This window comes from Pygocentrus nattereri, chromosome 2 (assembly GCF_015220715.1).
Source record: "Pygocentrus nattereri isolate fPygNat1 chromosome 2, fPygNat1.pri, whole genome shotgun sequence".
NCBI lineage: Eukaryota > Metazoa > Chordata > Actinopteri > Characiformes > Serrasalmidae > Pygocentrus > Pygocentrus nattereri.
Genome location: NC_051212.1, coordinates 53943821 through 53971320, shown reverse-complemented (window position 1 = coordinate 53971320; position 27500 = coordinate 53943821). Strand labels below are relative to the sequence as shown.

Sequence of the window (27500 nt, the reverse complement as noted above, 5' to 3'; positions counted from 1 at the left end):
TTACAGTGTATATAAAGTAAAGTACACAAAGTTACAGTGTATATGAAGTAAACTACACAACGTTACAGTGTATATGAAGTAAACTACACAACGTTACAGTGTATATGAAGTAAACTACACAATGTTAGTGTATATAAAGTAAACTGTACACAATGTTACAGTGTATATAAAGTAAACTACACAATGTTAGTGTATATAAAGTAAACTGTACACAATGTTACAGTGTATATAAAGTAAACTACACAACGTTAAAGTGTATATGAAGTAAACTACACAATGTTACAGTGTATATGAAGTAAACTACACAACGTTACAGTGTATATAAAGTAAAGTACACAATGTTACAGTGTATATGAAGTAAACTACACAATGTTACAGTGTATATGAAGTAAACTACACAACGTTACAGTGTATATAAAGTAAACTACACAATGTTACAGTGTATATAAAGTAAACTACACAATGTTACAGTGTATATGAAGTAAACTACACAACGTTACAGTGTATATAAAGTAAACTACACAATGTTACAGTGTATATGAAGTAAACTACACAATGTTACAGTGTATATGAAGTAAACTACACAACGTTACAGTGTATATAAAGTAAACTACACAATGTTACAGTGTATATGAAGTAAACTACACAACGTTACAGTGTATATAAAGTAAACTACACAATGTTACAGTGTATATAAAGTAAACTACACAATGTTACAGTGTATATGAAGTAAACTACACAACGTTACAGTGTATATAAAGTAAACTACACAACGTTAGTGTATATAAAGTAAACTACACAATGTTACAGTGTATATGAAGTAAACTACACAACGTTACAGTGTATATAAAGTAAACTACACAATGTTACAGTGTATATAAAGTAAACTACACAATGTTACAGTGTATATGAAGTAAACTACACAACGTTACAGTGTATATAAAGTAAACTACACAATGTTACAGTGTATATGAAGTAAACTACACAATGTTACAGTGTATATGAAGTAAACTACACAACATTACAGTGTATATAAAGTAAACTACACAATGTTACAGTGTATATGAAGTAAACTACACAACGTTACAGTGTATATAAAGTAAAGTACACAATGTTACAGTGTATATGAAGTAAACTACACAATGTTACAGTGTATATGAAGTAAACTACACAACATTACAGTGTATATGAAGTAAAAGGTTTTGTTTAAGAAAGTCAGACGGCTTCTCCAGTAATATGTTTGGGCTTTACTGCCAAATTCACTGTAAACTTACAATATAAGAAGTAAAAATGCGTATATGATGATGTAATCGAGCAAAATACCAAATATTTTGATGACTAAGTTATCAGACTTTTTTTTTTAAATGCAAAAAAAAACAAACAAAAAAACAATGGTCTTAGTTAAGCAACAGTACTGTAAATCATACTATACAGAGCCTTCCAGAGTTATTTATTATAAAACATTACAAATTATTATAAATAATTATTATAATAATTGGTATTTCACCAGATTATGTGACTGTATGAGTGTCAGTGTCCGTGCCAGGCATGAAAACAAGCATGCGTGTGTGTGTGTGTGTGTGCATACTAAAAGTTCTTACCCACAAAGCTCTGCTTTTTCGTCTCCCACAGCGGAGCAGCTCTTACTCCATTGGCAACCAAAGCAAAGAAAGCTTTCTTTACCTGAAGGCCAGTGGAGGAGAAGAGAGGAGTCACCCTGAGCGCCACTTTCACTAAACACTTCCTACCAGTTCACAGACACAGACGCTCGTATTCATCACCATCACGTCCTCTCAGCTCTGCGCTTCTTTGTGTTTCTATCACTACATTATTAAATCTGCAGGTATACGGGTTTCGCTCTGCTATCATTCAAGCACCTTTAACTCCTCCAGATGCAGCTTGGTGGGCCGAGGGGTCAGCACACCCCCCCCCCACATCTTGCACTCCAGGTTCAGACTGAATCTCTCACAGCAGAAACTGCACTGGCTTATTAATGCTATCTATTACTATTAATACTATTAATACAAGAGGGCCGAGTATATCTGAAGGGTTTTGTTGCCAAATGCATTAGAGAATATTTTCACACGTGTTCTGTTGCTGCAAGAGGGCTTTATACATATAAGCATACACCATATTATGCATATGATTTTTAACAATAATAACAAAAACAGAAAACATTTTCTTTCTCTAACAAAGGCAGTATTAATCGTGATAAAGCATTAATATTTCTTATATACATAAAGTGGGAGTGGTGGGTGGCAGTGTGGCCTCACAGCTTGTAGGGCCTGGGTTCAATTCCCCAGCCGGGTAACCAGGGTCCTCTCTGTGTGGAGTTTGCATGTTCTCCCTATGTCTGTGTGGGTTTCCTCCGGGTTCTCCGGTTCCCTCCCACAGTCCAAAGACATGCAGTCAGGCCAAATGGACAAGGTAAACTGCCCATAGGTGTGAGTGAATGTGTGTGTATGTCTGCCCTGCAATGGACTGGTGACCTGTCCGAGTGTGTCCTGCCTTCCGCCCGATGACTGCTGGGATTGGCTCCAGCTCCCCCCACGACCCAGAAGGCTAAGTGGCTTAGAAGATGTGTGTGTGTGAATGTGTGTGTGTGTGTGTGTGTGTGTACAAATCAACATATATCAAAGAAAAGGGAATTTATGAAAATGTATTTTGCAACAACACTCTTCAAATATACTCAGCCCCTGTGTACTGACAGATTCAATAATATTAATAGTATTAGATAGTAATTAATATCACATAGAAATAGGAGTCCATGATGTGGGGAATGTTTATACATCTGCATATATGAATATTCATTACATACATATGAATTATGCATAATGTTATTGTCTTCAAAAATTGCAAATTGCCTGAAATGGATACACAGCATTTTGGAACAAAAGCTTTTATTATTATAGATTTTATTATTATTCATATCTTAAGCCCTTGTTAGACCAAAACTTCACCAGAATGCATTTTCGTCCTCATCCACCAGGTGGTGCTGTTTGCTTCATTTGAAACTTAAATGGTTTCCACACTCTGTGCTGTTTTCTAAAGTTCAAACCAGAGTTTTTACGATACTTTATCTGCTCCGTTTGGCTCGGTCGGCTTCTCACTAATTACACACGTGATCGGTCAGATATGAGCACTCTTACACATTAGAGCCAAAAAATGACCGTGTTTAACTCCGTATAAAACCCAGATCTGACCTCCACACGCATTCCTGATATAAATGCATCGCCGCTCTGCTTTTAGAAATGATAAAAAATAGACATTTAACAATCAGGAATCACAGCATAAATAATAACAAACCTTATTTTATATTTGATTAGTCTGTCAATTTGAATTTAACCAATCAGGCGCATGAATTTTTGTGCCATATATCAGTGACCTCACTGCCTCACTGACAGCAGTAATTGCGTCTTAATGCCTGTCCAACACGACAGGACTTTAAAAATCCCAACTGATGTTGAAAACGAGAGACTCCACACACATAATGACACTAGTGATACTTTTTTAATCCCACAAACGGGGAAATTCCACCTCCGCATTTAAGCCATCCGTGAAGTGAAACGCCACATACACACTAGTGAATACACACACACACTAGGGGGCAGTGAGCACACTTGCCCGGAGCGGTGGGCAGCCCAATCCGCGGCGCCCGGGGAGCAGTTGGGGGTTAGGTGTCTTGCTCAAGGACACCTCAGTCATGGACTGTCGGCTCTGGGGGATCGAACCACCAACCTTCCGGTCACAGGGCCAGATCCCTAACCTCCAGCCCACGACTGCCCCCGAAGCCATCAAAGCCTCCACACTACATGATCTGCCTTGATTACGCAGACAAACAAGTTCCTTATGAACATGAACGTGCCTTATGAATGCATTATAACATGTTATAAATGTGTTTATAGATGCTTACAAACGTGACATTCCTAGAAAGTGCTACCAAAAAAAAACAAACTTTTTTTAGGAATGATTTGCAGTCAAAAGTAATAAATCACAAAAGATCTGTCACAATACTTTCATATTTTTCAAGATCACTACAGAACTGCATTGAGTGTTGTTATATCGCGCTGTAGGGCCCGAAAAAAAGTTGCGTAATTAAACTTGTGTTTTTTCTTTCTTTCCCAATTTCTGTTTATTTGCCGAGTTTAACACGTTGGACAAAAGAAGCAACACTTAAAATATAAAATGTGTCAGAACTTTTGCACAGGTTACTTCTTATAGCAAGTGAAATTCAGCAAATAACCGGTAAAACAGTCACTGCTCATTTTCTGAATTTAACATACGGCCTGTGCAAAAGTTACAGCAGTTCTTAAGTTGTACGCTTTACGTTAAAATCAGCAAAACAGACAGTGCCTGTGCATTAAAATGTGCCTGTAGTGGACGTTTTTCACTTATTCACACTTACAATGTTATCTGACCATCGACCCAGAGGAAACAAAAGGATCGGTACCTGTAGCATGGTATCAAAGACCACAAGCTTCGAACTGGTGGGAATGAGGTCATAGCACTTGTGGGACTTCATAAAGCGCACGTACAAATCACAGCCTGGCTCCTCTGATGCTGGAAGGACAGAAGAGAACATTTAAAACTGACCATCACCACAAAATCCTTCATAAGAACTGGTTTACCAGGACAGAAAAGAGGGAAAACAGGCAAGAATCTTACAAAACGGGAAGCCCCTTCATCTGATTTGAGTTACTAAACCTCGTATCTCCAAGTTACCAACTTCACAGGAGAGGGAAAAACATTCTTAACATGTAATGGAAGTCAATGTAAGGAGATTGTTTGGAAGTCACTTCAGGACCATTTTGATTGGTCAGCTCATCCTGAAAACTGAACCCACGGTGAGTTAAATGGAGATATGAGGTTTCTACACGTCAGCGTCTCTGTTTTTGTTTGTCGTCACTCACCTTCATCGTCGAGGTCAAGTTTCTCCAGCATGCCTTCAGCTACACCACAGAACTGTGAGAGAAAAGAAAGGCAGGAAATGAAACCACCAGAGGAAACGTACAGGACAGCGAGGTCAGCGAAGGCCCAACTCCTGAAAGCGCTCCGCTGACCACGCTGAAGGCCAGCGGAGCTCAAGGACAGAGAGCAGGTTACCTTGTGAAGTTCTCTGACTCCTGAGTTTGTCCTTGCACCTCCACATGTGGCACATACTACGCACAGCAGGTCAAACATTCACCGAGGACACGCCCCTTCGGCCGGGACAAGCCTTTGATCTAAAACCACCTACCTTGTTTACAGAGCAAAGACGCCTGAAAAAGGGGGCGACTTTGATTCCCGTCTATCAAAACAAAGGCCTGCGTTTAAAAACCTGTCACTTATATCAGGAAAAATTCCCTCAGTTTGCTGTAATTCGTTCACGGAGCGGCGCTGAAAACAAAGACACGCTTGATAAAATGAAGGATTCAAATATTCTTCATCTTCTCGGTGACGCATGTTGATATTTTCAGGTCAAGTGGTGCGAAGTTTAAAAGCAAGTTTGAGAATTATGTTACATTCACACCTCGTCTTCTCCTGTGAGCTTACTGGCTGGTTTCAAAGCAGAAAGCTGATCACTGTCTGACTCACGCAGACCTGGAGTATCTGATCATGGAAATGCATTGATCGCTCTAACTGTAAAAAATATCTGTACAGAACCCGTTAAAGTCGTGTTAATTACCCGTTAATCAACAGTAAAAGCACGATTTCTCAAATACGGTGAAAATCTATAAAATTACAGCTGAATTTCTTTAAATGAACCTGGAGTTTCCTTTGATCTGTAACCACTAACCCTGTTTACAGAGCAAAGACGCCTGAAAAGGGGGCGACTCTGATTCCCGTCTCTCAAAACAAAGGCCTGCGTTTAAGAAAAAAATGTAGTATTTATATCAGGAAAAATTCCCTCAATTTGCCGTAATCAGAGTTTCTGCAGTGTGTAAACGATGTTTCTCAATGCACCAGCCAGACAGGAAAAACAGCTTGTTCGGAATTCCTTGAATTCAGTTTTTTTGATGTCACAAAAAGCAACACGTTTACACATTTACTGAACATCTGCCTAACCAGCCCAGTCTGTCCGCAGACCTGCTCACTCAGCCCCAGTGACGCCACTGCACATGCACTCTCCGCCACGACGGCAGAAGCCGCCCAACGGCACGCAAACCTCTGGCTGCTGTTGCTTAGCAACAACATCACAACCCGTTTTCGTCCATAACACGGCCAGAGAGTTACATTTGATGCACCTCCCTGCAGAAAACAAAAAGAACCCATTAAAAGTGTCTGTTGGTTCCTAGTGGTTTTCACTAGTCTCTAATGGTGTTCTGTGTTTTCCTGATGGGCTGATATCACAGAAAGGATTCTGATCGTTTAATCTGGTGCTTTGGAACTGATTCCACATGACCATTGGGCCGATTCCCGTTGGGAAGCAAAGCCATCAGGTTTTACTCCTAATGGCCCTGAAACCACAGTTCGGCTTTGGCGCCCACGGCGTCGTCTGCTTGGTGCTCTCTACATTGTCACAACGTTGGAATGTAACTCCTCAGGTTGTGGCGACGTTGTCGAGACAGCAAAAGTAATCGGTCCTATGTTGACTGTACGTCACACCCTCCTAGAACCCTTAATGAGTTCTATTTTAATCAGCAGTACAGGTCTTGATAAGTGGCTCTGATCCTCTTCAGCCTGGCTCTCGTGAGTTTAGGGCCTTTTTGTTTGTTCTGTGAATAAACCCGACATTGTCTTATCATCACGTTTTTATTCTGAAAGTTTCCATATTTAATTATCTTACTATCACTATGGCAACGTTAATATACGTTCAGCATCGCTCTTGTTGCCCAGAAGTTCGTGGTTCACTGTTTTTCCTCAAAAACACTGTCGGGGCAGAGCAGCACTGACGTCATCAACAGGCTGGTGGTGCATGTCTGCAGCTAGACGCCCCTCAACCAGCCTACGGCAATGTAGCTCCGCCCACTCACACTAATGTTATAAGGAGTGTTTCAGTCTGGATTGCTTTTTGAATGATGCACAATACAGGACAGCCAATCAGAGCAGGGCTCATTTACATGTATCAGTCTAAAAGGCACAGTAACAAAAACACCCTGTTTAATATTAAGGGGGGGGAACAGTCATCCAATAATAAATTAAGAGTGTCACTGCTGGACTGAGAATAGTCCACCAAACAAAAACATCCAGCCAAGGGTCCTGTGGGCAGCATCCTGTGACCACTGATGAAGGACTAGAGGATGACCAGCACAAACTGTGCAGCAGCAGATGAGCTGTCGTCTCTGACTTTACATCCACAAGGTGGACTGACAGGGCAGGAGTGTCTAATAGAGTGGACAGTGAGTGGACACAGTGTTTAAAAACTCCAGCAGCACTGCTGCGTCTGATCCACTCAGACCAGCGCAACGCACACTAACACACCACCACCACATCAGTGTTGGATGTTTTCTACTGAAAGTCGACCCGTTTTTCCCCAAATCTGGGCTCTAAACTATAAACAGACGGCGTCTCTTCAGTGATCTGCTCTGGAAACATCACTTTTAGAAAATAACACAAAGAGCGGCGGAGATTTTTGGCCTTCAGCAGTGAATTGTAAGCATGTAGTGACGTGTGGAGATCATAAAACACACGTTCTGTTCATTTGAGGGGCTTTTACCAAAATAAATAAATAAATAAAATAAAAATGTACATTTATTTCACGCAGTTACTGAAAAATTCGCCTTACGATTTGGTCATTTAAATTCAGATGGACAAACCAAAATATTCCCTGGAGAATACGAGGCTGATATATCTAATATTCCTCACGTTGATATTATTGTCTGCTTGAAACAAGCACAATTATCTGCCAATATAGAGATATAGAGATCATTTTACTTCATAAAATTATTTTAAACAAGTAAAAACATCTAGAAATAAGTTAAAATATACATAATATATAATCTTATATTTGTACAACCATCTTAAAATGAGAAATAATGGATATTTAGACTAGATTTTCAAATGATTTCTCTCGTTAAGGTATAATTTTTTGCTGTCTACCTCAATAAAGCATCAATGTACCTCAATAACTGCTTATTAATCAACAAATACCTCAAACTTTCTCTTAGAGATGCTTAATGAGCAGCTAATGAGCAGCCGTTGAACACGTTTTCAAATTTGATTTATATAAAAAGCATGTTTTACTGCCTTTGCTGGATCGGTTATGGCTTTACTACCACATTACAAAGGGCCACAGCACTGCTGAATGGACCTGATGTACCCTACCAAAACAGTAGCAGTGCCTTTGTGACATCATCGGTTGTAACATCCATCGGTATATAAATTCTTTATGACACCAGGTTACATCACATTCTAATTGACATCACGGAACCTGTGCAGATCATTTGTGAGAGAACGCTCGAGAGACCAACACACCGATTAGTTTAACCTGAAGATCTGTTTTTGAAATCTTTCAAAAATTAGTGACGGAAACACGTTTTCCAGACAAGACATGTTCCAGGCAGACTTGTAAAAGTCAGCGTCATGGACAGACATTTGTAGCAGCTAATTTCAAGTCTGGAGGCCCTGTCTTTGGATGACATCTTGCAGACCGATGAATATCCAGACCTAGGCAAGCCCGTGGAGGATGACCAACAGCCAGACCTGGACGAGCCAATGGAGGTGAACCAGGCAAACTTGTTACAGTCAGCATCATGGGCTGACCTATACAGCGAGCTGATTTCAAGTCTGGAGGCCTGGTCTTTGGACGAGAAGATCTTAGAGACTGATGAACATCCACACCTAGGCAAGCCTATGGATGCCAATCTACAGGCAGATCTGGGTCAGCCCATGGATGCCAGTCTACAGCTATGCCTGGATCAGACAATGGAGGTGAACCAGGCAGACTTGTTGCAGCCAGTGTCATGGAGAGAGACATATTGGCTGCTTATTTCAAGTCTGGAGGCCTTGTCTTTGGACGAGAAGATCTTAGAGATTGATGACCCACAGCCAGACCTGGTTGAGCACATGGAGGCCAACCGAAAGCCAGACCTGATTGAGCCCATGGAGGCCAACAGAAAGCCAGACATGATTGAGCCCATGGAGGCCAACCGAAAGCCAGACTTTGTTGAGCCCATGGAGGCCAACGGAAAGCCAGACATGATTGAGCCCATGGAGGCCAACCGAAAGCCAGACTTTGTTGAGCCCATGAAGGCCAACCGAAAGCCAGACTTTGTTGAGCCCATGAAGGCCAACCGAAAGCCAGACATGATTGAGCCCATGGAGGCCAACCCAAAGCCAGACCTTGGAGAGCCAATGGAAGTCGACGAACATGAAGACCTAGGCAAGCCCATGGAGACCGATGAACATGAAGACCTGGGTGAACCTATGGAGACTGATGAACATGAAGACCTGGGCGAACCTATGGAGACCGATGAACATGAAGACCTGGGCGAACCTATGGAGACCGATGAACATGAAGACCTGGGCGAACCTATGGAGACTGATGAACATGAAGACCTGGGCGAACCTATGGAGACCGATGAACATGAAGACCTGGGCGAACCTATGGAGATCGATGAGCATGAAGACCTGGGCGAGCCCATGGAAATTGACGAGCATGAAGATCTGGGCGAGCCCATGGACATCGATGAGCATGAAGATCTGGGCGAGCCCATGGACATCGATGAACATGAAGACCTGGGCGAACCTATGGAGATCGATGAGCATGAAGACCTTGGCGAGCCCATGGAAATTGACGAGCATGAAGACCTGGGCGAGCCCATAGACATCGATGAGCATGAAGATCTGGGCGAGCCCATGGAAATCGATGAAAACATGAAAACCTGCAAGCCCACTAAGAGCGAACTACAACTATGCCTGGACAAGCTCATGGAAGTGGACCAGCTACTACATGTCCAACTTGAGGGACGGGCTCCACAAGGCTTTCTCAACCCCCACGCTAAAATAATTTGTTTAATGTGGTATTATTAGGAGTAGCAGTATTATTATGATTTTTATTATATCTATTATTATTATTATACCTATGCAATATCATTTTTATTATTATACTCTACTCTATAATCTACTATTATCATATTATTCTTGTGTGTAGTATTAATAAACAATATTGCAGATTATAATAACTATTCTCTGTTATTACTAATTGTGTGTGTGTGTGTGTGTGTGTGTGTGTGGGGGGGATTCTTACAAAACAGCTGATTGACTGAATTTGAGGTGAATGGAAAACCATGTAAATGTGATTTTTCACCAAATTATTCCTTTAAATCCACTAAATCCAGTGTTAGCTTGATGTTAATGTAACACAGCAATTGCACAGAGGTGCTACCCAAAATTAGCATTACCACTACACAGAAGGGTTATATGTACTGACCAGGTGGGAGGCGGAGCTGAAGGTAGAGGAGGCGGGGCTGAGCGTGGCAGGGCCAGGGCTGAACGCAGAGGACGAGGAGCTGGAGGTGAAGATTGGGGGTTTGCTGTAGCTGGATGCTAAGCTGAAGCGCTGGCCGGTGTCTGGGGGAGAGGAGAGTGACCGAGCACGTCTTTCCTCCAGCCGCTCCGCAGCACTGCAGGGGGCATCCAGGGAAAACACGGGGGGGCTGGAGCTCTGCGTTGGTGTGCTGGGGGGAGACGCCAGCCCAGAGGCTAAAGGGAGGGGAAGAAAGGAAAAACAGGACATGATGAATCACAGAAAAAGCTAACGGGCACCGCATGGTGGACAACGTATTCCTGGATTAAATCCGTGGTGAATCCATGTATATTCACCATACAGGCCAAAAAAACATGGTTAACTTTATAAAAACATACAGCTTTTTCTCTCTACACCAGAACATCAGAGATCCACCTCATTCCCCCATCCAGATCTACCCGGCTCCACCAATCAAATCAAATACACGATTCCTACATTCAGAAGATCCTAAAGGCTCTTCAAATCCAGACCCCGGATCTGGTTTCCGGTCCTGGATTTTGTAGTCACTGGTAGGTCCTGATTTAAAGACCTTTGCAGAAGAGCAAGAGACAAGAACTGCAACCCAATGGAAAAACCTTGCATGCACTGACGTGGACATTGTGGTTCCAGAGCTGATACATCATCATTTTTCATCTAGCAGGATTAGAAATCTACCATTTATTTCAGGTAAGAATTTCAGCATCTTATACAGTCGACAGCTTAATATCAGATCCAATAAAGTCCAGTTCGGTCAGATTTCAACAACATTTACTGAACATCAGATCAAATAAAGTCCAGTTCGGTCAGATTTCAACAACATTTACTGAACATCAGATCAAATAAAGTCCAGTTCGGTCAGATTTCAACAACATTTACTGAACATCAGGTCAAATAAGGTCCAGTTCGGTCAGATTTCAACAACATTTACTGAACATCAGGTCAAATAAAGTCCAGTTCGGTCAGATTTCACCAACATTTACTGAATATCAGATCAAATAAAGTCCAGTTCGGTCAGATTTCACCAACATTTACTGTCAGTTTCCTCTTTTTAGATCACGTCATGTGGAATAACTTCCCTCTGACTCACTTTCTTCTCTGACTGCTGTTTCTCTCCTCGTCCCTCCCCTGTGTGGCGTCACTCACTCGAGTCTCAGAGCTCATCGTAACGCACAGATCTGATTGGCTGAGTGGCGTCACGTGTGATACGTAACACATTCAACTTGTCTGTGAGTCTCCCGGGCCGCTAAACTGGTACCGTAAAGGCTAGAAAAGCTACGCCGATTAAAACAGGACCACCCTGTCAAAATTAAATAGTTTATCCATATTTTATCGGTTATAGGTCCAGGTCCGCATAGGACAACGTCTGGGTCCGGAATAAGACCGTGGCCCACCTATTAGTGACCTCTGCTGCAGAGGTTCATATGCAGTAAAAAAAAAAGCTCACTGCCACCTGAACGTTCTCTTATCTGGAGCTCAATAAACACAATCAAATATCAGTCAAATCTGATGAAGCTATTTTTTTAAAGTGGTTATCTGTCAATCCTGAGAAGATTCCAATATAATCACGCATCCCTGAGAACATCATTGGTTCAACTACACATGTGAAAATATGCTGTGCTGGAGGCTGGCAAGCTGACTTCACCAGAAAACAACAAAATAAATGATCAATTATTTCTGTAAGCTTGAGTCACGTTTGATCTGTGGTGTGTTATAAATTACATTATTATTATTATATTATTATAAATTACACAGTTTCGAAGTGAAGCTCCTCTGCATTTGTCAGTTTGTAGCTCAGTTTGCTGTTGTGTTGATATTATTCTGTTCTTATCCAAAACCTGCTATCACAGCGTTTATCATTATACTGAAAACCACGACTTAAGCTAGATAAAAACTACTGGGCTCCCAAGTGGTGCAGCCGTCAAAGCTCTGGCTCTATCATTAGATTATAATCCTGTAAATAATCCATTAAATAGAAGAATAATATCCGTGTAAACGCCTGTATCCGATTACATTCCCTATCGGAAAGTTTCAGTCCGTTCTGCTTGTGCGTCGCGTCACAGTGAGAGTTTATACCGTTCAACACGGCGGAGCAGAAACTGGTCTGCAGAGGAGACGAAGTTCATGCTCTGATCTTTAAAAGACGGCGGTGGGACGGACGTCCAGCTTATGCGTCTCAGAACACGACGTCTTCCTCTCGGCCTTCTTTAATAAGGACACGTGAAGGACGTTTTCCTGAGTCTGACGTCATTTTAAAGCAGCTAAAAACACAATCACTGCTCACTGCTGCTCATCTCACTCTAACTGGACTCATATGATGCTGGTTGTTATGGCAACATCTACAATAAGCGCTTCTCTATACATGCGCATCATTTTGGACTGGATTACTTGTAGTGAGCATGTAAACGAAGATCTTTCTTCCATCAGATTGTTGATTAGAGTGAAAATAAACGCCTCAGTCTGAAACTGTAATCGTAAGGAATTCAATGGGATCGGCAAACGTCTCTGCATGTAAACACAGACAGCGCAGCCCGAAAAAGCAGAGGAGCTGATCAGTAACAGCACTGAGGGCAGTAGATCAGTGATGCTGATGTAAACAAACAAGACTCCTCCTTCCAGCCCTCTGCATTGGAAATATCACAGAAAACGTGTGCAGATCACATGACAGTCATCACAAACGCCGCCCCTGGCACCGGCTGACACATGACCCTCTCACCCGCCCCCTGCCACCCCCCGCTGACATAGCTGCCCTACTGACATATTACTGTACTCACCCTGAGGACACAGTTACACCACTGACCGCCTTCACATACAGAGCTGAGCACAGAACACATGGCTGACCTGCTGCGTGGCTTTAAGGGGAACACACTGTTGAAATGTTCTGCACAGTTAAACGGCTTAGATGAACGGCGAAGATGTAAAACGCTCCTTCAAAGTACTGAACCACTCAAAATCCCAGGCTTATTGCATTATTCAGAAACTACAGGGGCCTCAATGCAAACTGACTGAGGTTTCCTTTGGTTCTAATAGTGTGAAATAAAACCTCCGGCCAACCTGTGGGCTCTAGCTATTTAGGAGGTTAAAGCAGGCGTGTCAAACCCAGTCACTAAGGGGGCATTTTAAAAATATCAGCAAATCCGAGGACTAGAGAAAAAGTTTATTCAAAATACATAAAAACCTCAGCAGTGAAATACAGACACATAGTCGACCTTGAAATGTTACATGAATCTGTGAAATACTCTAAATCTAAACGTCCCCAGGAGCTCCGCCTCTAAAACCCACCTATCTGCTTAAATTAGACACCTGGCGTCTTTGCTTTGCTCTGTTCATGAAGACTTGGGCTCAGTTTCTGAGCTGCTGAGCTGATGTTCAGTGTTTATGATGCTTCATGATGCAGTTGGTGAGTTTGGTGACATGACAGGTTTGAAATTGAGTAGAATTGTGTAGAATTGAGGTGTAACTGCTGCCCCATAGATTGTTGTTGGGGTAGAAGAGTCGGAGCACGCATTACGTTGCAGTGCATGCTGGGGATTGTAGTGCAGAGCATTTGAAATGGGCTAATACTGATAGAAAATGAAAGTACTTCTGCGGGCCGGACAGGATTGCGCTGCGGGCCACATGGGGGTTAAAGCAAGGCAAGGCAAACATCACAATACTTACCTTAATACAGGACTGAGACCAACTTAAACTGTATACAGGTTTAAATATGCGATTAATAAAGTCTGTTTACCTGATTATGTAAATGGGTCAAAAACGTGTTGTGGTACTGACTGGTCAGCGGGTCTTTGGTAAAGATGGTAAACACACAGGACCTACAGCTGCGTCTACATCACCAAACACAACATGACCATTCCAGCTGAACTTGATGTTACTGGATATTGCGCTAATTTGATAAGCTGTAACATTATGCAAATTTTGTTTGCGTTCACGTGCCACACGTGATCACGTGCCACACGTGATCACGTGATCTCTTTTCCCCGTTGTTTAGCCGCTGCACTGGTACAACCATCCGCATAAAGTGCCAGAACTTTTGCACAAGTCACAACTTGTGTTCTGTTTCTCCCAACATGATGAAATAAACAGTCAATAGGCATTAAAATGTGCCGAAGTGTGTTCTGTGTAGAGGTCGTGTTCACACACTACACTCTTAAAAATGACGGTTCTCCAGGGGTTCTTTAGTAAAACAAAATGTTTCTATACAGAACCAAGAACACGAACCTCCTGCATGATTAAAGGGTTCTTTGCATCGCTAAATGGTTCTTCGGTTTGATGAAGAATGTAACGGCTCTGAAATATAGCACCAAAAGAGGTTCCTCAAGAACCCATTTTGGTGCTATACAGAACCCTTTTCAAAAAGGTTCTATGTAGAACCATATAAAAACACGCTTTGGATCAATCTGGAGAAGACTTTAATGATGCAAAGAACCGTTAATCATGCAAAGGGTTCTTTGAGGCTTCCTGGTTCCATATAGAACCATTTTGTTTACTAAAGAACCCTAAAAGAACCGTCTTTTTAAGTGTGCACATCAGATCTTTTTGTATTCGGGGGAGGTGAGGAAAACTCAGGTTTAAACAATCTCGGAATCTGAGAGATGACCGCTGACGCGGGTTCTCCCAGAGCGGTCTCGGTTCTCCTGCTGAAAGTAAATCGGGATATTAGAAGAACACTAGTTATGAGAACTGCCCGGCGCTGAGTGTGAAAGGTCTGCGCCTCTCTGGAATCCCTGCTATCTCCTGACATTTAGCTGCTTTCTGCCAGCTGGCCGAGGCCTGTTCAGTGTGTCACCGTGTTAACTTCTTATTTTAGACGTTCCACTGCTTCACATTCCACAGGAGCAGATAAGCCGGCCAGGCCTGCACTCGGCACTAAGCTGCACTGAACTGCTACCATTCCTTCTGTGTAAAATTCCTCATTTGATTACATGGTATTATTCCTAGGATTTACCATGACACTGCAATCTAGATCTGCTAATAACAATGATTTCCATAATCGATTAATTGCTTAATTGTTGCTTTGATTAACATGTGTCAACTGACCAATTAATCAGCCAATTGTGACATCGATTTATCAATTAACCAATGACATAACGAAAGGATTAAACGAAGCTATTATGGGCCGATTAATTGATATAAGAAATGAACCGACTAATCAACATCACAATGAACCGATTAATCGAGAATTCAAAGCACTAATAAACAGATCAACTGAAACCACAATGATAAACTGCTTCATTATGACTTAGATTTATGTTTGATGTGGTTTTAATGTATTGATTAATCGGCTCACTGTGATGTCAATTAAGCAGTTTACTATAACTTTGATTAGCCAATGGCATAATGAACAGATTAATTGAAGCTATTATGAGCCGATTAATTAACACCACAGCTAACCACAGGCCACAATGATAAACTGGTTCATTAAGACTTTGATTAATATGTTTGACGTGATCTATTAACCAATGACATAATGACCAGATTAATCAAAGGTATTATAAGACAATCAACTGATGACACAAATTAACCGATTAATCAACACCACAATGAACTGATAAATCGATTATTGAAAGCACTAATGAAGAGATTAATTGAAGCCACAATGATAAATTTGCTCATTAAGACTTCGATTTATACGTTTGATGTGGCTTCAACTTATCGATTAATCAGCTCAGTGTGATGTTGATTAATCAGTTCACTATAACTTGGATTAATCGATTAACCAGTAACATAATAAACAGATTCATCAAAACTATTATGAACCAATTAACACCAAAACGAACTGATTAATCGATTATTCAAAGCAGTAATTAACATATTAATTGAAGCCTGGCTAATCGACTACTTGAGGCACTAATGGACAGATTAATTAAAGCCACAGTGATAAATTAGTTCATTGAGACTTCAATTAATATGTTTGATGTGGCTTCAAGTAATTGATCAATCAGATCAATTAATCAGTTCAATATAACTTGAATGAATCGATTAACCAATGACATAATGCACAGATTAATCAAAGGTATTGTAAGCCAATCAACTGACGGCACAACTTAACCGTTTACTCAACACTGCAATGAAAAATCGGTTCGTTATGACTTCAATTAATAAGTTTGATGTGGCTTCATTTAATCGATTAATCCGCTCACTGTGATGCCGATTAATCGGTTCACTATAATTAGGATTAGTCAACTAACTAATGACACACTGAACTGATTAGTTATACTTAAAATGAACTGGTTCATTATGGCTTCGCTTAATTGGGAAAAGCTGGACCAGTAGCCTCATTTTACACCAGGCCAAAAACGAAGACTTTGAGAAATACCATCCATACTGAAAACTATTGAGAGGCTAATACATTAGTAAAAACTCGGTGGGTGGACCACATTAGAGGAAGCTTCAAGAAAGGTGTAACAAGCTCATGAACCATCCTGAATCTGGAAAGCAATCATGTCCACCCTGCAACATTTCAAAGCCAATTTGGCTCCTTTGTCTCTTAAACCCCTTAAAATCTCAGCCTTATTACACACCAAGGCTTATTACTCAGTAACTACTGGGACTCCAGTGCAAACTGGCTGAGCTATTCATAGCTTATAGAGGTGTGTAACAGAGCTGTGGGCAGGCTGGCAGGCCCTGCCTACGTTAGGGCGAGCGTAGAGATCCTGGGAGCAGGCCTATTCGTCTCCTAAATCAAGAACTCCCGCTGAAATCTCATCTCTCCTTTTCTCTGGAACTCCGCTGCGCTAAGTGTGAACACTGGTTGGTGTAAAAATAGCTGGTCTGGCTGAGTTTCTCATGATGTTGTGCAACATCAATGTCAGAGGGATCTGATGATGATCATTAGAAGGTCGACAGTGTCTAAAGTGGGACTCAATGTACCAGGCAACAACGATCATGACGCCACGATGCCTTCCGGGAAAGGTCGTCCTCTAATTCTGCCTACACCCAGATTTGTCGGCAGTGGCCGGTCCCACTCTTCAGGAAAGTCCAGCTCCAGATTTTTGAACGAAAGCCATGACGACGTGTTCTAAGCCTGAGTTACACTCTAAGAAAGGGTCTAGATGTTGACTGAAGGGAACTGGTATATGCAGTAAATGACATTTACACAAAACTGACACTGTATTTCTTCTTCAGCAGATGGTGAAGGTTGAAGACCGAGGCAGGGCATAAACACGTGTATATCACTGCTGTAGGAACAAAACCTCGTATCTCCAAAATGGTAGCTTTACAGGAGACGGAAAAAGGCTACTTTACTTTTAACAGAGCTGGACGAAGTACACAAATCATGCACTGGAGTTAAAGCAGAGACACCCAAGGTAAAATATTCCTCCAGTAAAAGTAGAAGTTCCTCCATTTAGACCTCCACTTGAGTAAAAGTACTAAAGTATTTCCCTTCAAATGTACTTAAGTATAAAGTAAAAGTACTAAAAGAGGAATTCTGGCTCTGATCTGGTCCTGTTATCATTTTTATAACCAGACTGGCTTCATGAACTCATTTCAGGTGAAAGTCCTCCAGCGTCTCTCTTGGTAAACCAGTCTTTTAATAGAAGGTCATTAATTAGTGACGCTGACGTCTATTAAAATGATCAGAAGCACAAAACACTGAAGGTAAACAGTTTCCATCAGGGAGAACCGAGTGGCTCTGAAATCACTTTTTACACACAAGCAAAGTTTCAGTTTCAGATTTATTTACAACTTAGTTCCAAGTTTAAGTTGAATAAAAACTGGCTTTAAACTCAGGATCACAGATGAGCTCCTTTACTATGTTGATCTGTAGGCGTCTGTTCATAAACATAAACCAGCCCAAACTCATTTACTATAAAATGAAATGGTGTTTGTAGAAATTCAGAAAAAAGCCGCGTCAGTCTCGACTGCATATGTGGACATATTTCTATATTGAGCTCTATTTACACAAAGTTAGGTTAGTTCATCATTTATGTTGAACAGACTCTCCCAAAGTTTTACGCTGCTGCGCTGACGTTGAACCGCGTGCTGCACTGGGTCGGTATGACCAACAGGTCAAAACCAGCTCTAAACAAAGTGACCGCTGGGCCCTGATTGGTGCTCTGGCTTTGTGCTTCTTTCGTTTTGACTTTTAATGTAAGTCAATGGACCCAGAATTTTTTCCAAGTCGTTTTGGGCTGTTTTTGTTGGTCCATTCATCATTAAATTCACACACAACATAAAGGACAACAAGTATTTTCACATTACGTCAAAAACTGAAAAACATCAAAAATGGAGATACGAGATTTTCTTCCGCCCGACAACAGCGATAAACACATGACGTGAGCACGAGTGGGAATATAGAAAATGGTTCTATACAGAACCAGGAACACTCAACAAACCCTTTGCATGACTAAAGATTCCTTACGTCGTCAAAGCGTTCATCAAGCTGATAGAAAATGTGCTGTAGATCGTTCTATACGGAACCTTTTTGAAAAAGGTTCTGCTATTATTACAGTGTCAAGCTTGTTACACTTACACACAAGTTTTTGGTGCTCTTCAGAACATTCTCCATCAGTTTGAAGAACCCTTTGATGATGCAAAGAACCATTTAATCATGCAAAGAGTTCTCTGAGTGTATAGAACCATTTTCTTCACAAAAAAAAAAACATCTTTTAAATCTGTAGGTTGCCCAGAGGACCTGTTTGAGAGCTGATGACCTAGAAGGGTTGGCAACGTGTGGCTCCGAAGCCACGAGCGCCTCTTTGACAGCCCTGTTTCGGGACTCAGGCACTATTTAAGGTGGAACGGGAAAATTTGAATAAGAAGCTGGAGAATGAGAAACGACTTCAGCCTCGTAAGCTGAACATTGAGAGATATTTTAGAAGAGACCGTCCTATTTCTGAGTTGAAGTTTCCTGCTAGAGATGCGAGAAAAGCGGCTACAGCTGAGCTAAAGCTGAAAGCAGAGCAAAGCCAGTCTGTGTTTTCATTTACATTTTCACCCTACACTAGTATATCAGCACATACTGAGACACATTTACAGCCAAGATAGTGAAATGGTACTTCAACTGTCATGCGTCCCGGTTCTCAGTGGGACTCACACTGTCTTACCAACTCCAAAGATGCCTCAGTTCGTCATGTAACTCCACCAACCAATCATCCATCAACCAGCAGATCCCAGTCACCTGAGTACTGATTGTATCAACCGTGTTTCACTCTATCTTGGCGAAGTACTGCCTCTGCGTTGTCAGGGCGTCCCGAGCCGTTCCCGTTTTGCTAGATATCCTATTATGACCTTGCTTTGTTTCTCGTTGTCGGCTCTCGGGTTTCCCCTTTTGGCTAGGATTACCTGCGTATTGGTTCATTGGTTTCCCTCGCTTGTTTATCTACTTCAGTTATTGCCTTCTCTCCCATGTATCATGTTCTGCTCTTCTGGGTTGTGACCTGGTTTGTTGTAAACCCTGGTCATTTGGTCAATTCTCCTTTTAAATCACCCTTAATTCATTTTATATCCACAAGCATCGAGTTCGTCAATCAATAAAACGGACATAAAATCTTGTTGATCCTTTAGTGAAAAGACAAATGGGCTCTTCTTACCATTTGGGTTGCGACCCCTGACCTAAAGTATTGCTCAGAAACAAAAACATGAGACAGAAACAGGTGAGACGTCCCTCATAAACATCAGCAGCCAATTACCCAAGACGTCAGGTGACTGAAACACGCGTCTCCTGGTTTCCCCGCAGAGAAAGCTTGTGGCCCGTGCTGCCTGAGTCAGCTGAGAGGGTCGGGGTCAGTCCTGTTCCAAAACAGGACCTGAGCCAGTCTCTCTTACAGTACAGCTCAGTGCAGTCCACACAGCCTACTGTAGGCGCCTGCTCCTCTGCAGAGATGCGACTGGGCCATCTATTTTAATAAGTTTGACCTACAAAAATAGACTGCTGGAGGGTGAACAGAGGCTAAAAGGCACGGTCCTCACAGCAACAGACCAGCGTGCAGGCCTCAACACCAACTACACAGCCAAACGCAGCTATATCACTTCTCTACAGTGGAATTAAAGGGGAATTTCTAATTCTAACCCAACTTCTGATGTTTCCAATTTCTACATAATTAAAGGATTAAGACGTAAACAGAGCAGTTCTGAGTGGTTTGGTGTGAAACGCTCCGTTCGGGAGAAACTTACCGAGTCAGAACTGTTCACAGTGGTGGTGAGAGGAACCAGACGTCCACCTATAAAAGCTCCTCACAGAAAGTTCCTACATGAAATGGTTCTGAATTCACTGCCTGATGACTGGGACTTTGTTTTACGCTAGTTTTGAGAATTTTTTTTTGGCCTAAAATGTATTTTTATACTCCATTCAGAGCATCGGAGGCTAAAAAGCCCCTAAGAAAAACATTATTTTCAGATTTTCCACTCATCAGCATTCCATTTACATTTGTGGGATTTGTCAGAGCGACTTACAATTTGATCAATTTACACAGGTAGGCAAAGGTTAGGAGTCTTGCCCAAGGACTCTTACAGGTACAGGGTAGGGTGCTTGTCCAGGTGGGGGATTGAACCCCAGTCTACAGCAGAGAAGGCAGAGGTGTTAACCACCACACTAACCAACATTCCATATAAAACTCTTGCCTTGCAGACATTGCAACTCCTGGTTTCTATTAGACACAGATGATGACATTTTTGGTGACATCTGCTTAGTTGAAAAAGAAAAGCCACGTTGAAAAAATACTATCAAAAACTATAAATGCAATAATTTGTGTTCAACACCACATCAAATCAAATCAAACAGGACTAATTATGCTCTCTTCCTTACCACACATACATTAAGGACGTGTTTCAGTACTGACAATATCCATGACATGCTAAGAAGAGCACAGTGTGGCCTATTGTGATGTTACTTATCATGATAATGATGAATATTGTCATATTGTTCAGTCCTAACTTAGATCACCACCACTGTAAAGAAATCAGAGTTATGTTTTTTGGGGACGATTTTGTCTCATAACTAACATTTAAACATCTCCAAACAAGCCTAGTACAATGTCTCAGTGAATTCAGAACCATTTCATGTAGGAACTTTCTTGGAGCTTTTCAAGGTGGACGTCCGGTTCCTATCACCACCACTGTGAACAGTTCTGACTCGGTAAAAAACTGTGGTGTGAAATGCTCCATTCTAGAGAAACTAGAATGTTGTTTACATCGTAAGCATATTAACACTCTTGCTGATGTTCTCCATTAGCCAAAGGAGGCCAAAAGTCCAGGAGCAAGGCCTGCTTTGTGCTTAGCATGAGGTTTTGAGGCTTTACAAGCTTCTCGAAAGAAGGGAATAGGGATCCAGAAGGTCAAGAGAGCTCAAAGAAAGTCAAAGAAGCACTACACTGAAGCATGGGAGAATTCAAAGACATGTAGAGGACTGCTAATGCTCCAACAAGACCTGGGAGGTAGTTTAGCAGAGTGCCAGGCCACTCTGGCAATGTTTTACACCAGATGGAACTGATTTCTCTCAGTATTTCTAGTGCATTCTTTGAGTGTTTACTGGCAGAGCTGAATGCAGCAGATCTACATGCACAACACACACTATTCTGTGCATCACAGTGCTGTGCAAAAGTCAGAGAAAACCCTTGTACTTATTTAATTTCTGGTCAAAATAGTCATTATGTTCAAGTTAGCATTTCTGGAGCTATTTCTAAGTAGATCAGATATACGATAACTCACTTGCACTTAAAAAAATAGGAGTTTACACAACTGGAGTTCAGAAAAAGGTTAAAAAGCTACAAAAATTTGCCTGGTAAACACCAAAACTGCCCCCCATCAGATAATCAGCACAGATCAAGAAGAACCTCACTGAGAAAAGGAGACGGACACATCAAACAAAGAAGCTGAACGATGGACTGACCACCCCAGAGTCCAGACCTCAACACCACTGAATGGATTTGATGCCTTCAGAAAATCATCAACCAGCTTCTAAGACTGAGCTTTGGAGGCGTGTCTGCAGGTTCTTTGAGGAGCTGAAAGTGAGGCTCCTGAAAAGAATGGAAGCTGGAATAAAGGGAGAGTGGACACTCTAAACCAGGGGTACACAACTCTGGTCATGGAGGGCCGGTGTCCAGCACAGTTTGGTAGCTTCTCTACCCAAACACACCCACTCAACCTGGCAGTTAATAGATGAATGTAATTAAGTGTGTTTGAGCAGGTAAATCACCAAACTCTGCTGGACACTGGCTGCCCAGAGTTGTGCACTCCTGCTCTAAACACTAAAAAACTTGAAGGAAATGCCAAAGCTACAATACCAGGGAGACACCGGGGCTCAGACTGCCGCCTCCTGCTCAGCTGCTCCTGGTCCTTGCGCTTCTTGCTCCTCCGGAGACTGCCGAACCTCTTCAAAGGGAACGACATATCTCACCCGGGGATGGCTGATAGCGCATGCCTCTCAGACTGGAGACTGCGAGGCGGTAGGATCCTGCTCTGCTGCTGTTCGAGGACCATGCAAACTCGAGAAAGGTCAGAAAGCTTGACTCTCTGATGAAGGAGATGATGACTATCTTAAGTCCTGGAGCAAAAGGAGTTTTGGGATGTCCAGTTTTTTTGGACAACGAAGACTCTTTACTCTGGCATCCTCCTCTAATTCTTTGTTGAACAATCCCTGGGTAACGACTGTCCCGTACCAGTAGGTGCCAGAGGATGCCCGCTGCTTTGTTTCTGAACCCACAGGAAAGGAAGGACTCTCCGTTTCTCCAGGCGGTCGGTCACATACTACCCCTGCCAGCGGAAGAGTTACTCACGCAAATTCCACACATTGTGGCTGAGGAACCGGTCTCAGAGCTGATGCCGGCCTGGCCTGCACTCATCCAGCCGATACAACTCCCTCCGTCCGTCAGCTGAAGCTGAATGGCAGCAATCTCCTGCCCTTTCTGCGGTAAACTGCCAGGTGCCACTGCATGCCTTTTTAAAATAGCACATATGGCAGGACTGTGTAAAAGGAGACCAACCAACAGGAGCCAGCTCTGCCCAGCCAACCAACTCTTGTGGTCCAGCCTCCTGCTTGGCCACTCCTCCCAATCTTCATGGCTCCCATCACTGCCTGCCGTCTACACTTCTCCAGCCTCTGATTCTAAAAATCATATTCAGTATAACTTGTACTCAATGGCTGCTGTGAGACTTTTTTCACAATTTCTCTTCCAACACTAGAAGAAAAAGACAGTGAAGCTCCAAAAACAGGCAAAGAAAAACAGTTACACTTTTAAGCAAAGAAACAAGCTGGCCTAGGTGGTCAATCTGGCCAATAAGGTCACCGGGGACAAACAACTGTCACTCCAGAACCTATACATCCGATCCATAACCAAAAAGGCAACCCAGGTCTACAAGGACCTTATTAACCCCCTTTCTTTCATCATCACTGTCTTCACGAAAGAACCATCTTTTTAAGAGTGTACCATGGGCACACGAGGGCTGCTCTGAAATAGATTTTTAAGAATGGACTGACCACCCCAGAGTCCAGAATGGGTTTGATTACTTCAGAAAATGATCGGCCAACTTCTGAGACTGAACTTTGGAGGCGTGTCTGCAGATTCTTTGAGAAACTGAAAGTGAGTCTCCTGAAAAAAATGGAGGATGGAATGAAAGTAAAGAGCGACAGTAAATATTGAAAAAAATGATTTTACATTTAGTTGAAAAATTTTCTGAAAAATAGGTTCCCACTACATAGGTAACTACATGAAGTCATGTTAAATACATGACTTTTGCATAGTACTGCATGCAAAGCGGAAAGGAGAAATTTATGTAACTCAATGTCAGAGAACGTCATAACATATATATATATATATATATATATATATATATATATATATATATATATATATATATATATACACACACATAACCATTCCTATATATATATATATATATATATATATATATATATATATATATATATATATATATATATATATATATATATATATATCCATCCATCCATCCATCATCTTCCGCTTCTCCGGGGTTCGGGTCGCGGGGGCAGCATCCTAAGCAATGAAGCCCAGACCTCCCTTTCCCCAGCCACTTCCACTAGCTCTCCAAGGGGGATTCCGAGGCGCTCCCAGGCCAGCTGGGCGATATAGTCACGCCAGCGTGTCCTGGGTCTTCCCCGGGGTCTCCTCCCAGGTGGACTCGCCTGTGACACCTCCCGAGGGAGGCGTCCAGGAGGCATCCTAAGCAGATGCCCGAACCACCTCAGCTGGCTCCTCTCGACGTGGAGAAGCAGCGGCTCTACGGTCCCTCCCGGATGACCGAACTTCTCACCCTATCTCTAAGGGAGAGTCCACCCTGCGGAGGAAACTCATTTCGGCCGCTTGTATTCGCGATCTTATTCTTTCGGTCATTACCCAAAGCTCATGACCATAGGTGAGGGTGAGAACGTAGATCGACCGGTAAATCGAGAGCCTTGCCTTATGGCTCAGCTCTTTCTTTACCACAACAGACCGGTAAAGAGCCCGCATCACTGCTGACCAGCACCAATCCGCCTGTCAATCTCCCGCTCCCTTGTACCATCACTCGTGAACAAGACCCCGAGATACTTGAACTCCTCCACTTGAGGCAAGAGCCTATCCCCGACCCAGAGAGGGCTCATAACCGTTCCTATATATATATATATATATATATATATATATATATATATATACCAAAGCCTTTTATCTCCAAAATGGTGACTTTACAGTAGAAGGAAAAAACATAGAAACATATTACTTTTAGTGTAAGTCAGTGGAACCGTGCTTCATTGCAAGTAATTTTGGGTTGTTTCTTTTGGTCCATTGATCATGAAATTTACGCATAATGTACTGGCGATTGGGCATTTTCAAATTAGGTCAGAAACTGAAAAACAACAAAAATGAAGATACAAGGTTTTGTTCCAACAGCAGTGATAATCCATCATATACATACATATGGACTGCGTGCTGAGATGGTGAGACGTGTTCAGATAAGGGCAGATATTCATGCTCCTCTATAAGGGCAAGAATTCCTTAGATAACAGTTCCGCACAGCACAGCCGGGAACAAACAGAGGACGCAGACATGATGTCTCGCCGTCTGCACTCATCACATGATCACGCTCAGGTCCTCACTTGTGGCTGACGGGTCGCAGCAGCACCTTATAGCCCACAGCAGATGAGACAGAGGCCGTATAGACGTCTGGACGGGTATATACAGAACCTAAGGTCAGTGTTGTATACCGCATTAGTATCTGAGGCTTGGCTGAATGGTGCAGTGTCACTGAGTGAGACTGGTGGTTTGAGTCACAGTGCCTCCTAGTGTACAATGAAGGAAACTGCCAAATGTAGGAAGTTGCCCAAAGTTCAGTACTGGATTGTTCAAAACACTCATTCAGTACTTTTAATCTCTTTGTTTATTAGCCAGAACCATTTCATGCTGTCTACGTTCAGAAAAGGTTCTCAAGAGTTCCTGAAAGAACTTTTTATTAATGGTTCTAAAAAAAGATATAAAGGAATATAGTATTTAGAAACATTTGCCAACTGTATTTGCACACTGTGGAATTAGACCTCCACATTTAACCCATCTGTGCAGTGAAACACCCACACTAGGGGGCAGTGCGCACACTTGCCCGGAGCAGTGGGCAGCCCTATCCACGGCGCCCGGGGAGCAAGTGGGGGTTAGGTGTCTTGCTCAAGGCCACTTCAGTCATGGACTGGCGATGGACTGGCAACCTGTCCAGGGTGTATCCTGCCTTCCGCCCCAAGACTGCTGGGATAGGCTCCGGCACCCCCCCGCGACCCTGATTGAGAAGTGGCTTAGAAAATGGATGGATGGATGGATGGATGTAATTGTGGGCTTTGTTTACACAGTTTTATGCTTGAATTGGTGCATATAAGCTGGAGGCTCCTGATGCTGGCTCCTCTCTAGAATTTGCCAGGCCAAATTTTGTGCTATGAGTGTTACATCATCCGCAAATTGAAGGTTATTGATGTTTATAAAACACGTGTTCAAGGTGCTAAAATCTGATTGGCTGAGCCGCGTTCAAAGCTGTTGTAAAACCCACGATATACCACGGCTACGACGTCTCACAGTGACTGAAGTCACTGAGCGACGGTATGAAAAACCCTTCTGCTGTTAATGGAATAATCTTTGACTCTAATGCTGATCACATTGAGCACCGAGAGAAAGGATGAGGCGAGAACCCGGTTCCGTTTAAACTGAGGAGCTGACTACTTATTTTCTTAACTAGAACCAGGCTGCTCCGCTAACTAACAGGCAGAACAACTCCAACATTAATACCACAGGCTTGAATTAAAAGACTCACGATATGATTCACTGAAAAACGGCGGTGTAAAAGTCTAAAGTCACCTGAACGTCTTCTAATGTGTCTTTCAGTCAGAAGCAGCGTCAAACCCAGGCTGAGTCCCAAACGGCTCCGTACTCCCTGGCTAAATAGTGAGCTGTGTAACACTAAGTTTAGAAATTCTAGTGACTGGCGACTGATTCAGCGGTCAATGGTTGCTTAGCAATGATACCAAACTCTAAAGGAACTACATTTCCTGGCAGAAATAATTGTTTATGTTGATTATTATTAATAATACCTTAAATAATTAGTCTAAAACATTGTGTATTTTAATATATTCTATGTTGGCCGCCGTTTTATTAAAGCAATAAAGCCACTTAAGGCAGTGGGTTACTGCAATTTTATCACAGGGAAGGGGGTTTTACTCCACCTCACGTCGTGCCAAAGAACACCTTTCCCTGTGGTAATATCGCAGTAACCCATGGCCTCTCGTGGCTTATTGCTTTATTCTTCCACCAATCCTGAATCCTTGATCATCTTCCTCCAGTCCTGCTTCTCTTATGATGCTCAGCATTCAAGGCGAATAAGGATGGAGACAGTGGGCAGGCTTGCCTGACTCCTTTGTGAATGTGGCAGTATTTAGGAACATGGGTTTGTTATTTTAAGCACTGTTATACTAAACTTAGTACTCAAATCAAAATACTGGTATTGTGACAATCAACTCACGTTATGTGATGCCAAGAGAGGCCTAGAAATCTCAATGAGGACAACATAAGCAAGAGAGGCAACAAAGATTTTTTAACGGCTGGAAATTGTTCTCAAATGCCTAGCAAGCATCTTCTGAGGACGACCA

The 27500-nt window shown here is 42.3% G+C and overlaps 1 protein-coding gene across 4 annotated transcripts in view; it reads right to left on the bottom strand.

The window, feature by feature from the left end:
• prkag2b (protein kinase, AMP-activated, gamma 2 non-catalytic subunit b) overlaps positions 1-27500 on the bottom strand; it is a 63955-nt gene that overhangs the window by 12599 nt on the left and 23856 nt on the right. For 2 of the 4 annotated variants that reach the window (XM_017703455.2, XM_017703458.2), the window contains exons 4-7: positions 10352-10623; positions 4911-4962; positions 4451-4560; positions 1602-1683 (exon numbers count right to left, since the gene is read on the bottom strand). In XM_017703455.2, the coding sequence (XP_017558944.1) occupies positions 1602-1683; positions 4451-4560; positions 4911-4962; positions 10352-10623 (516 nt within the window). Of the gene's footprint in view, positions 1-1601; positions 1684-4450; positions 4561-4910; positions 4963-5103; positions 5152-10351; positions 10624-22647; positions 23280-27500 lie in introns of those variants that run through there. The other 2 variants (XM_017703459.2, XM_017703460.2) reach the window with 2 other exon arrangements.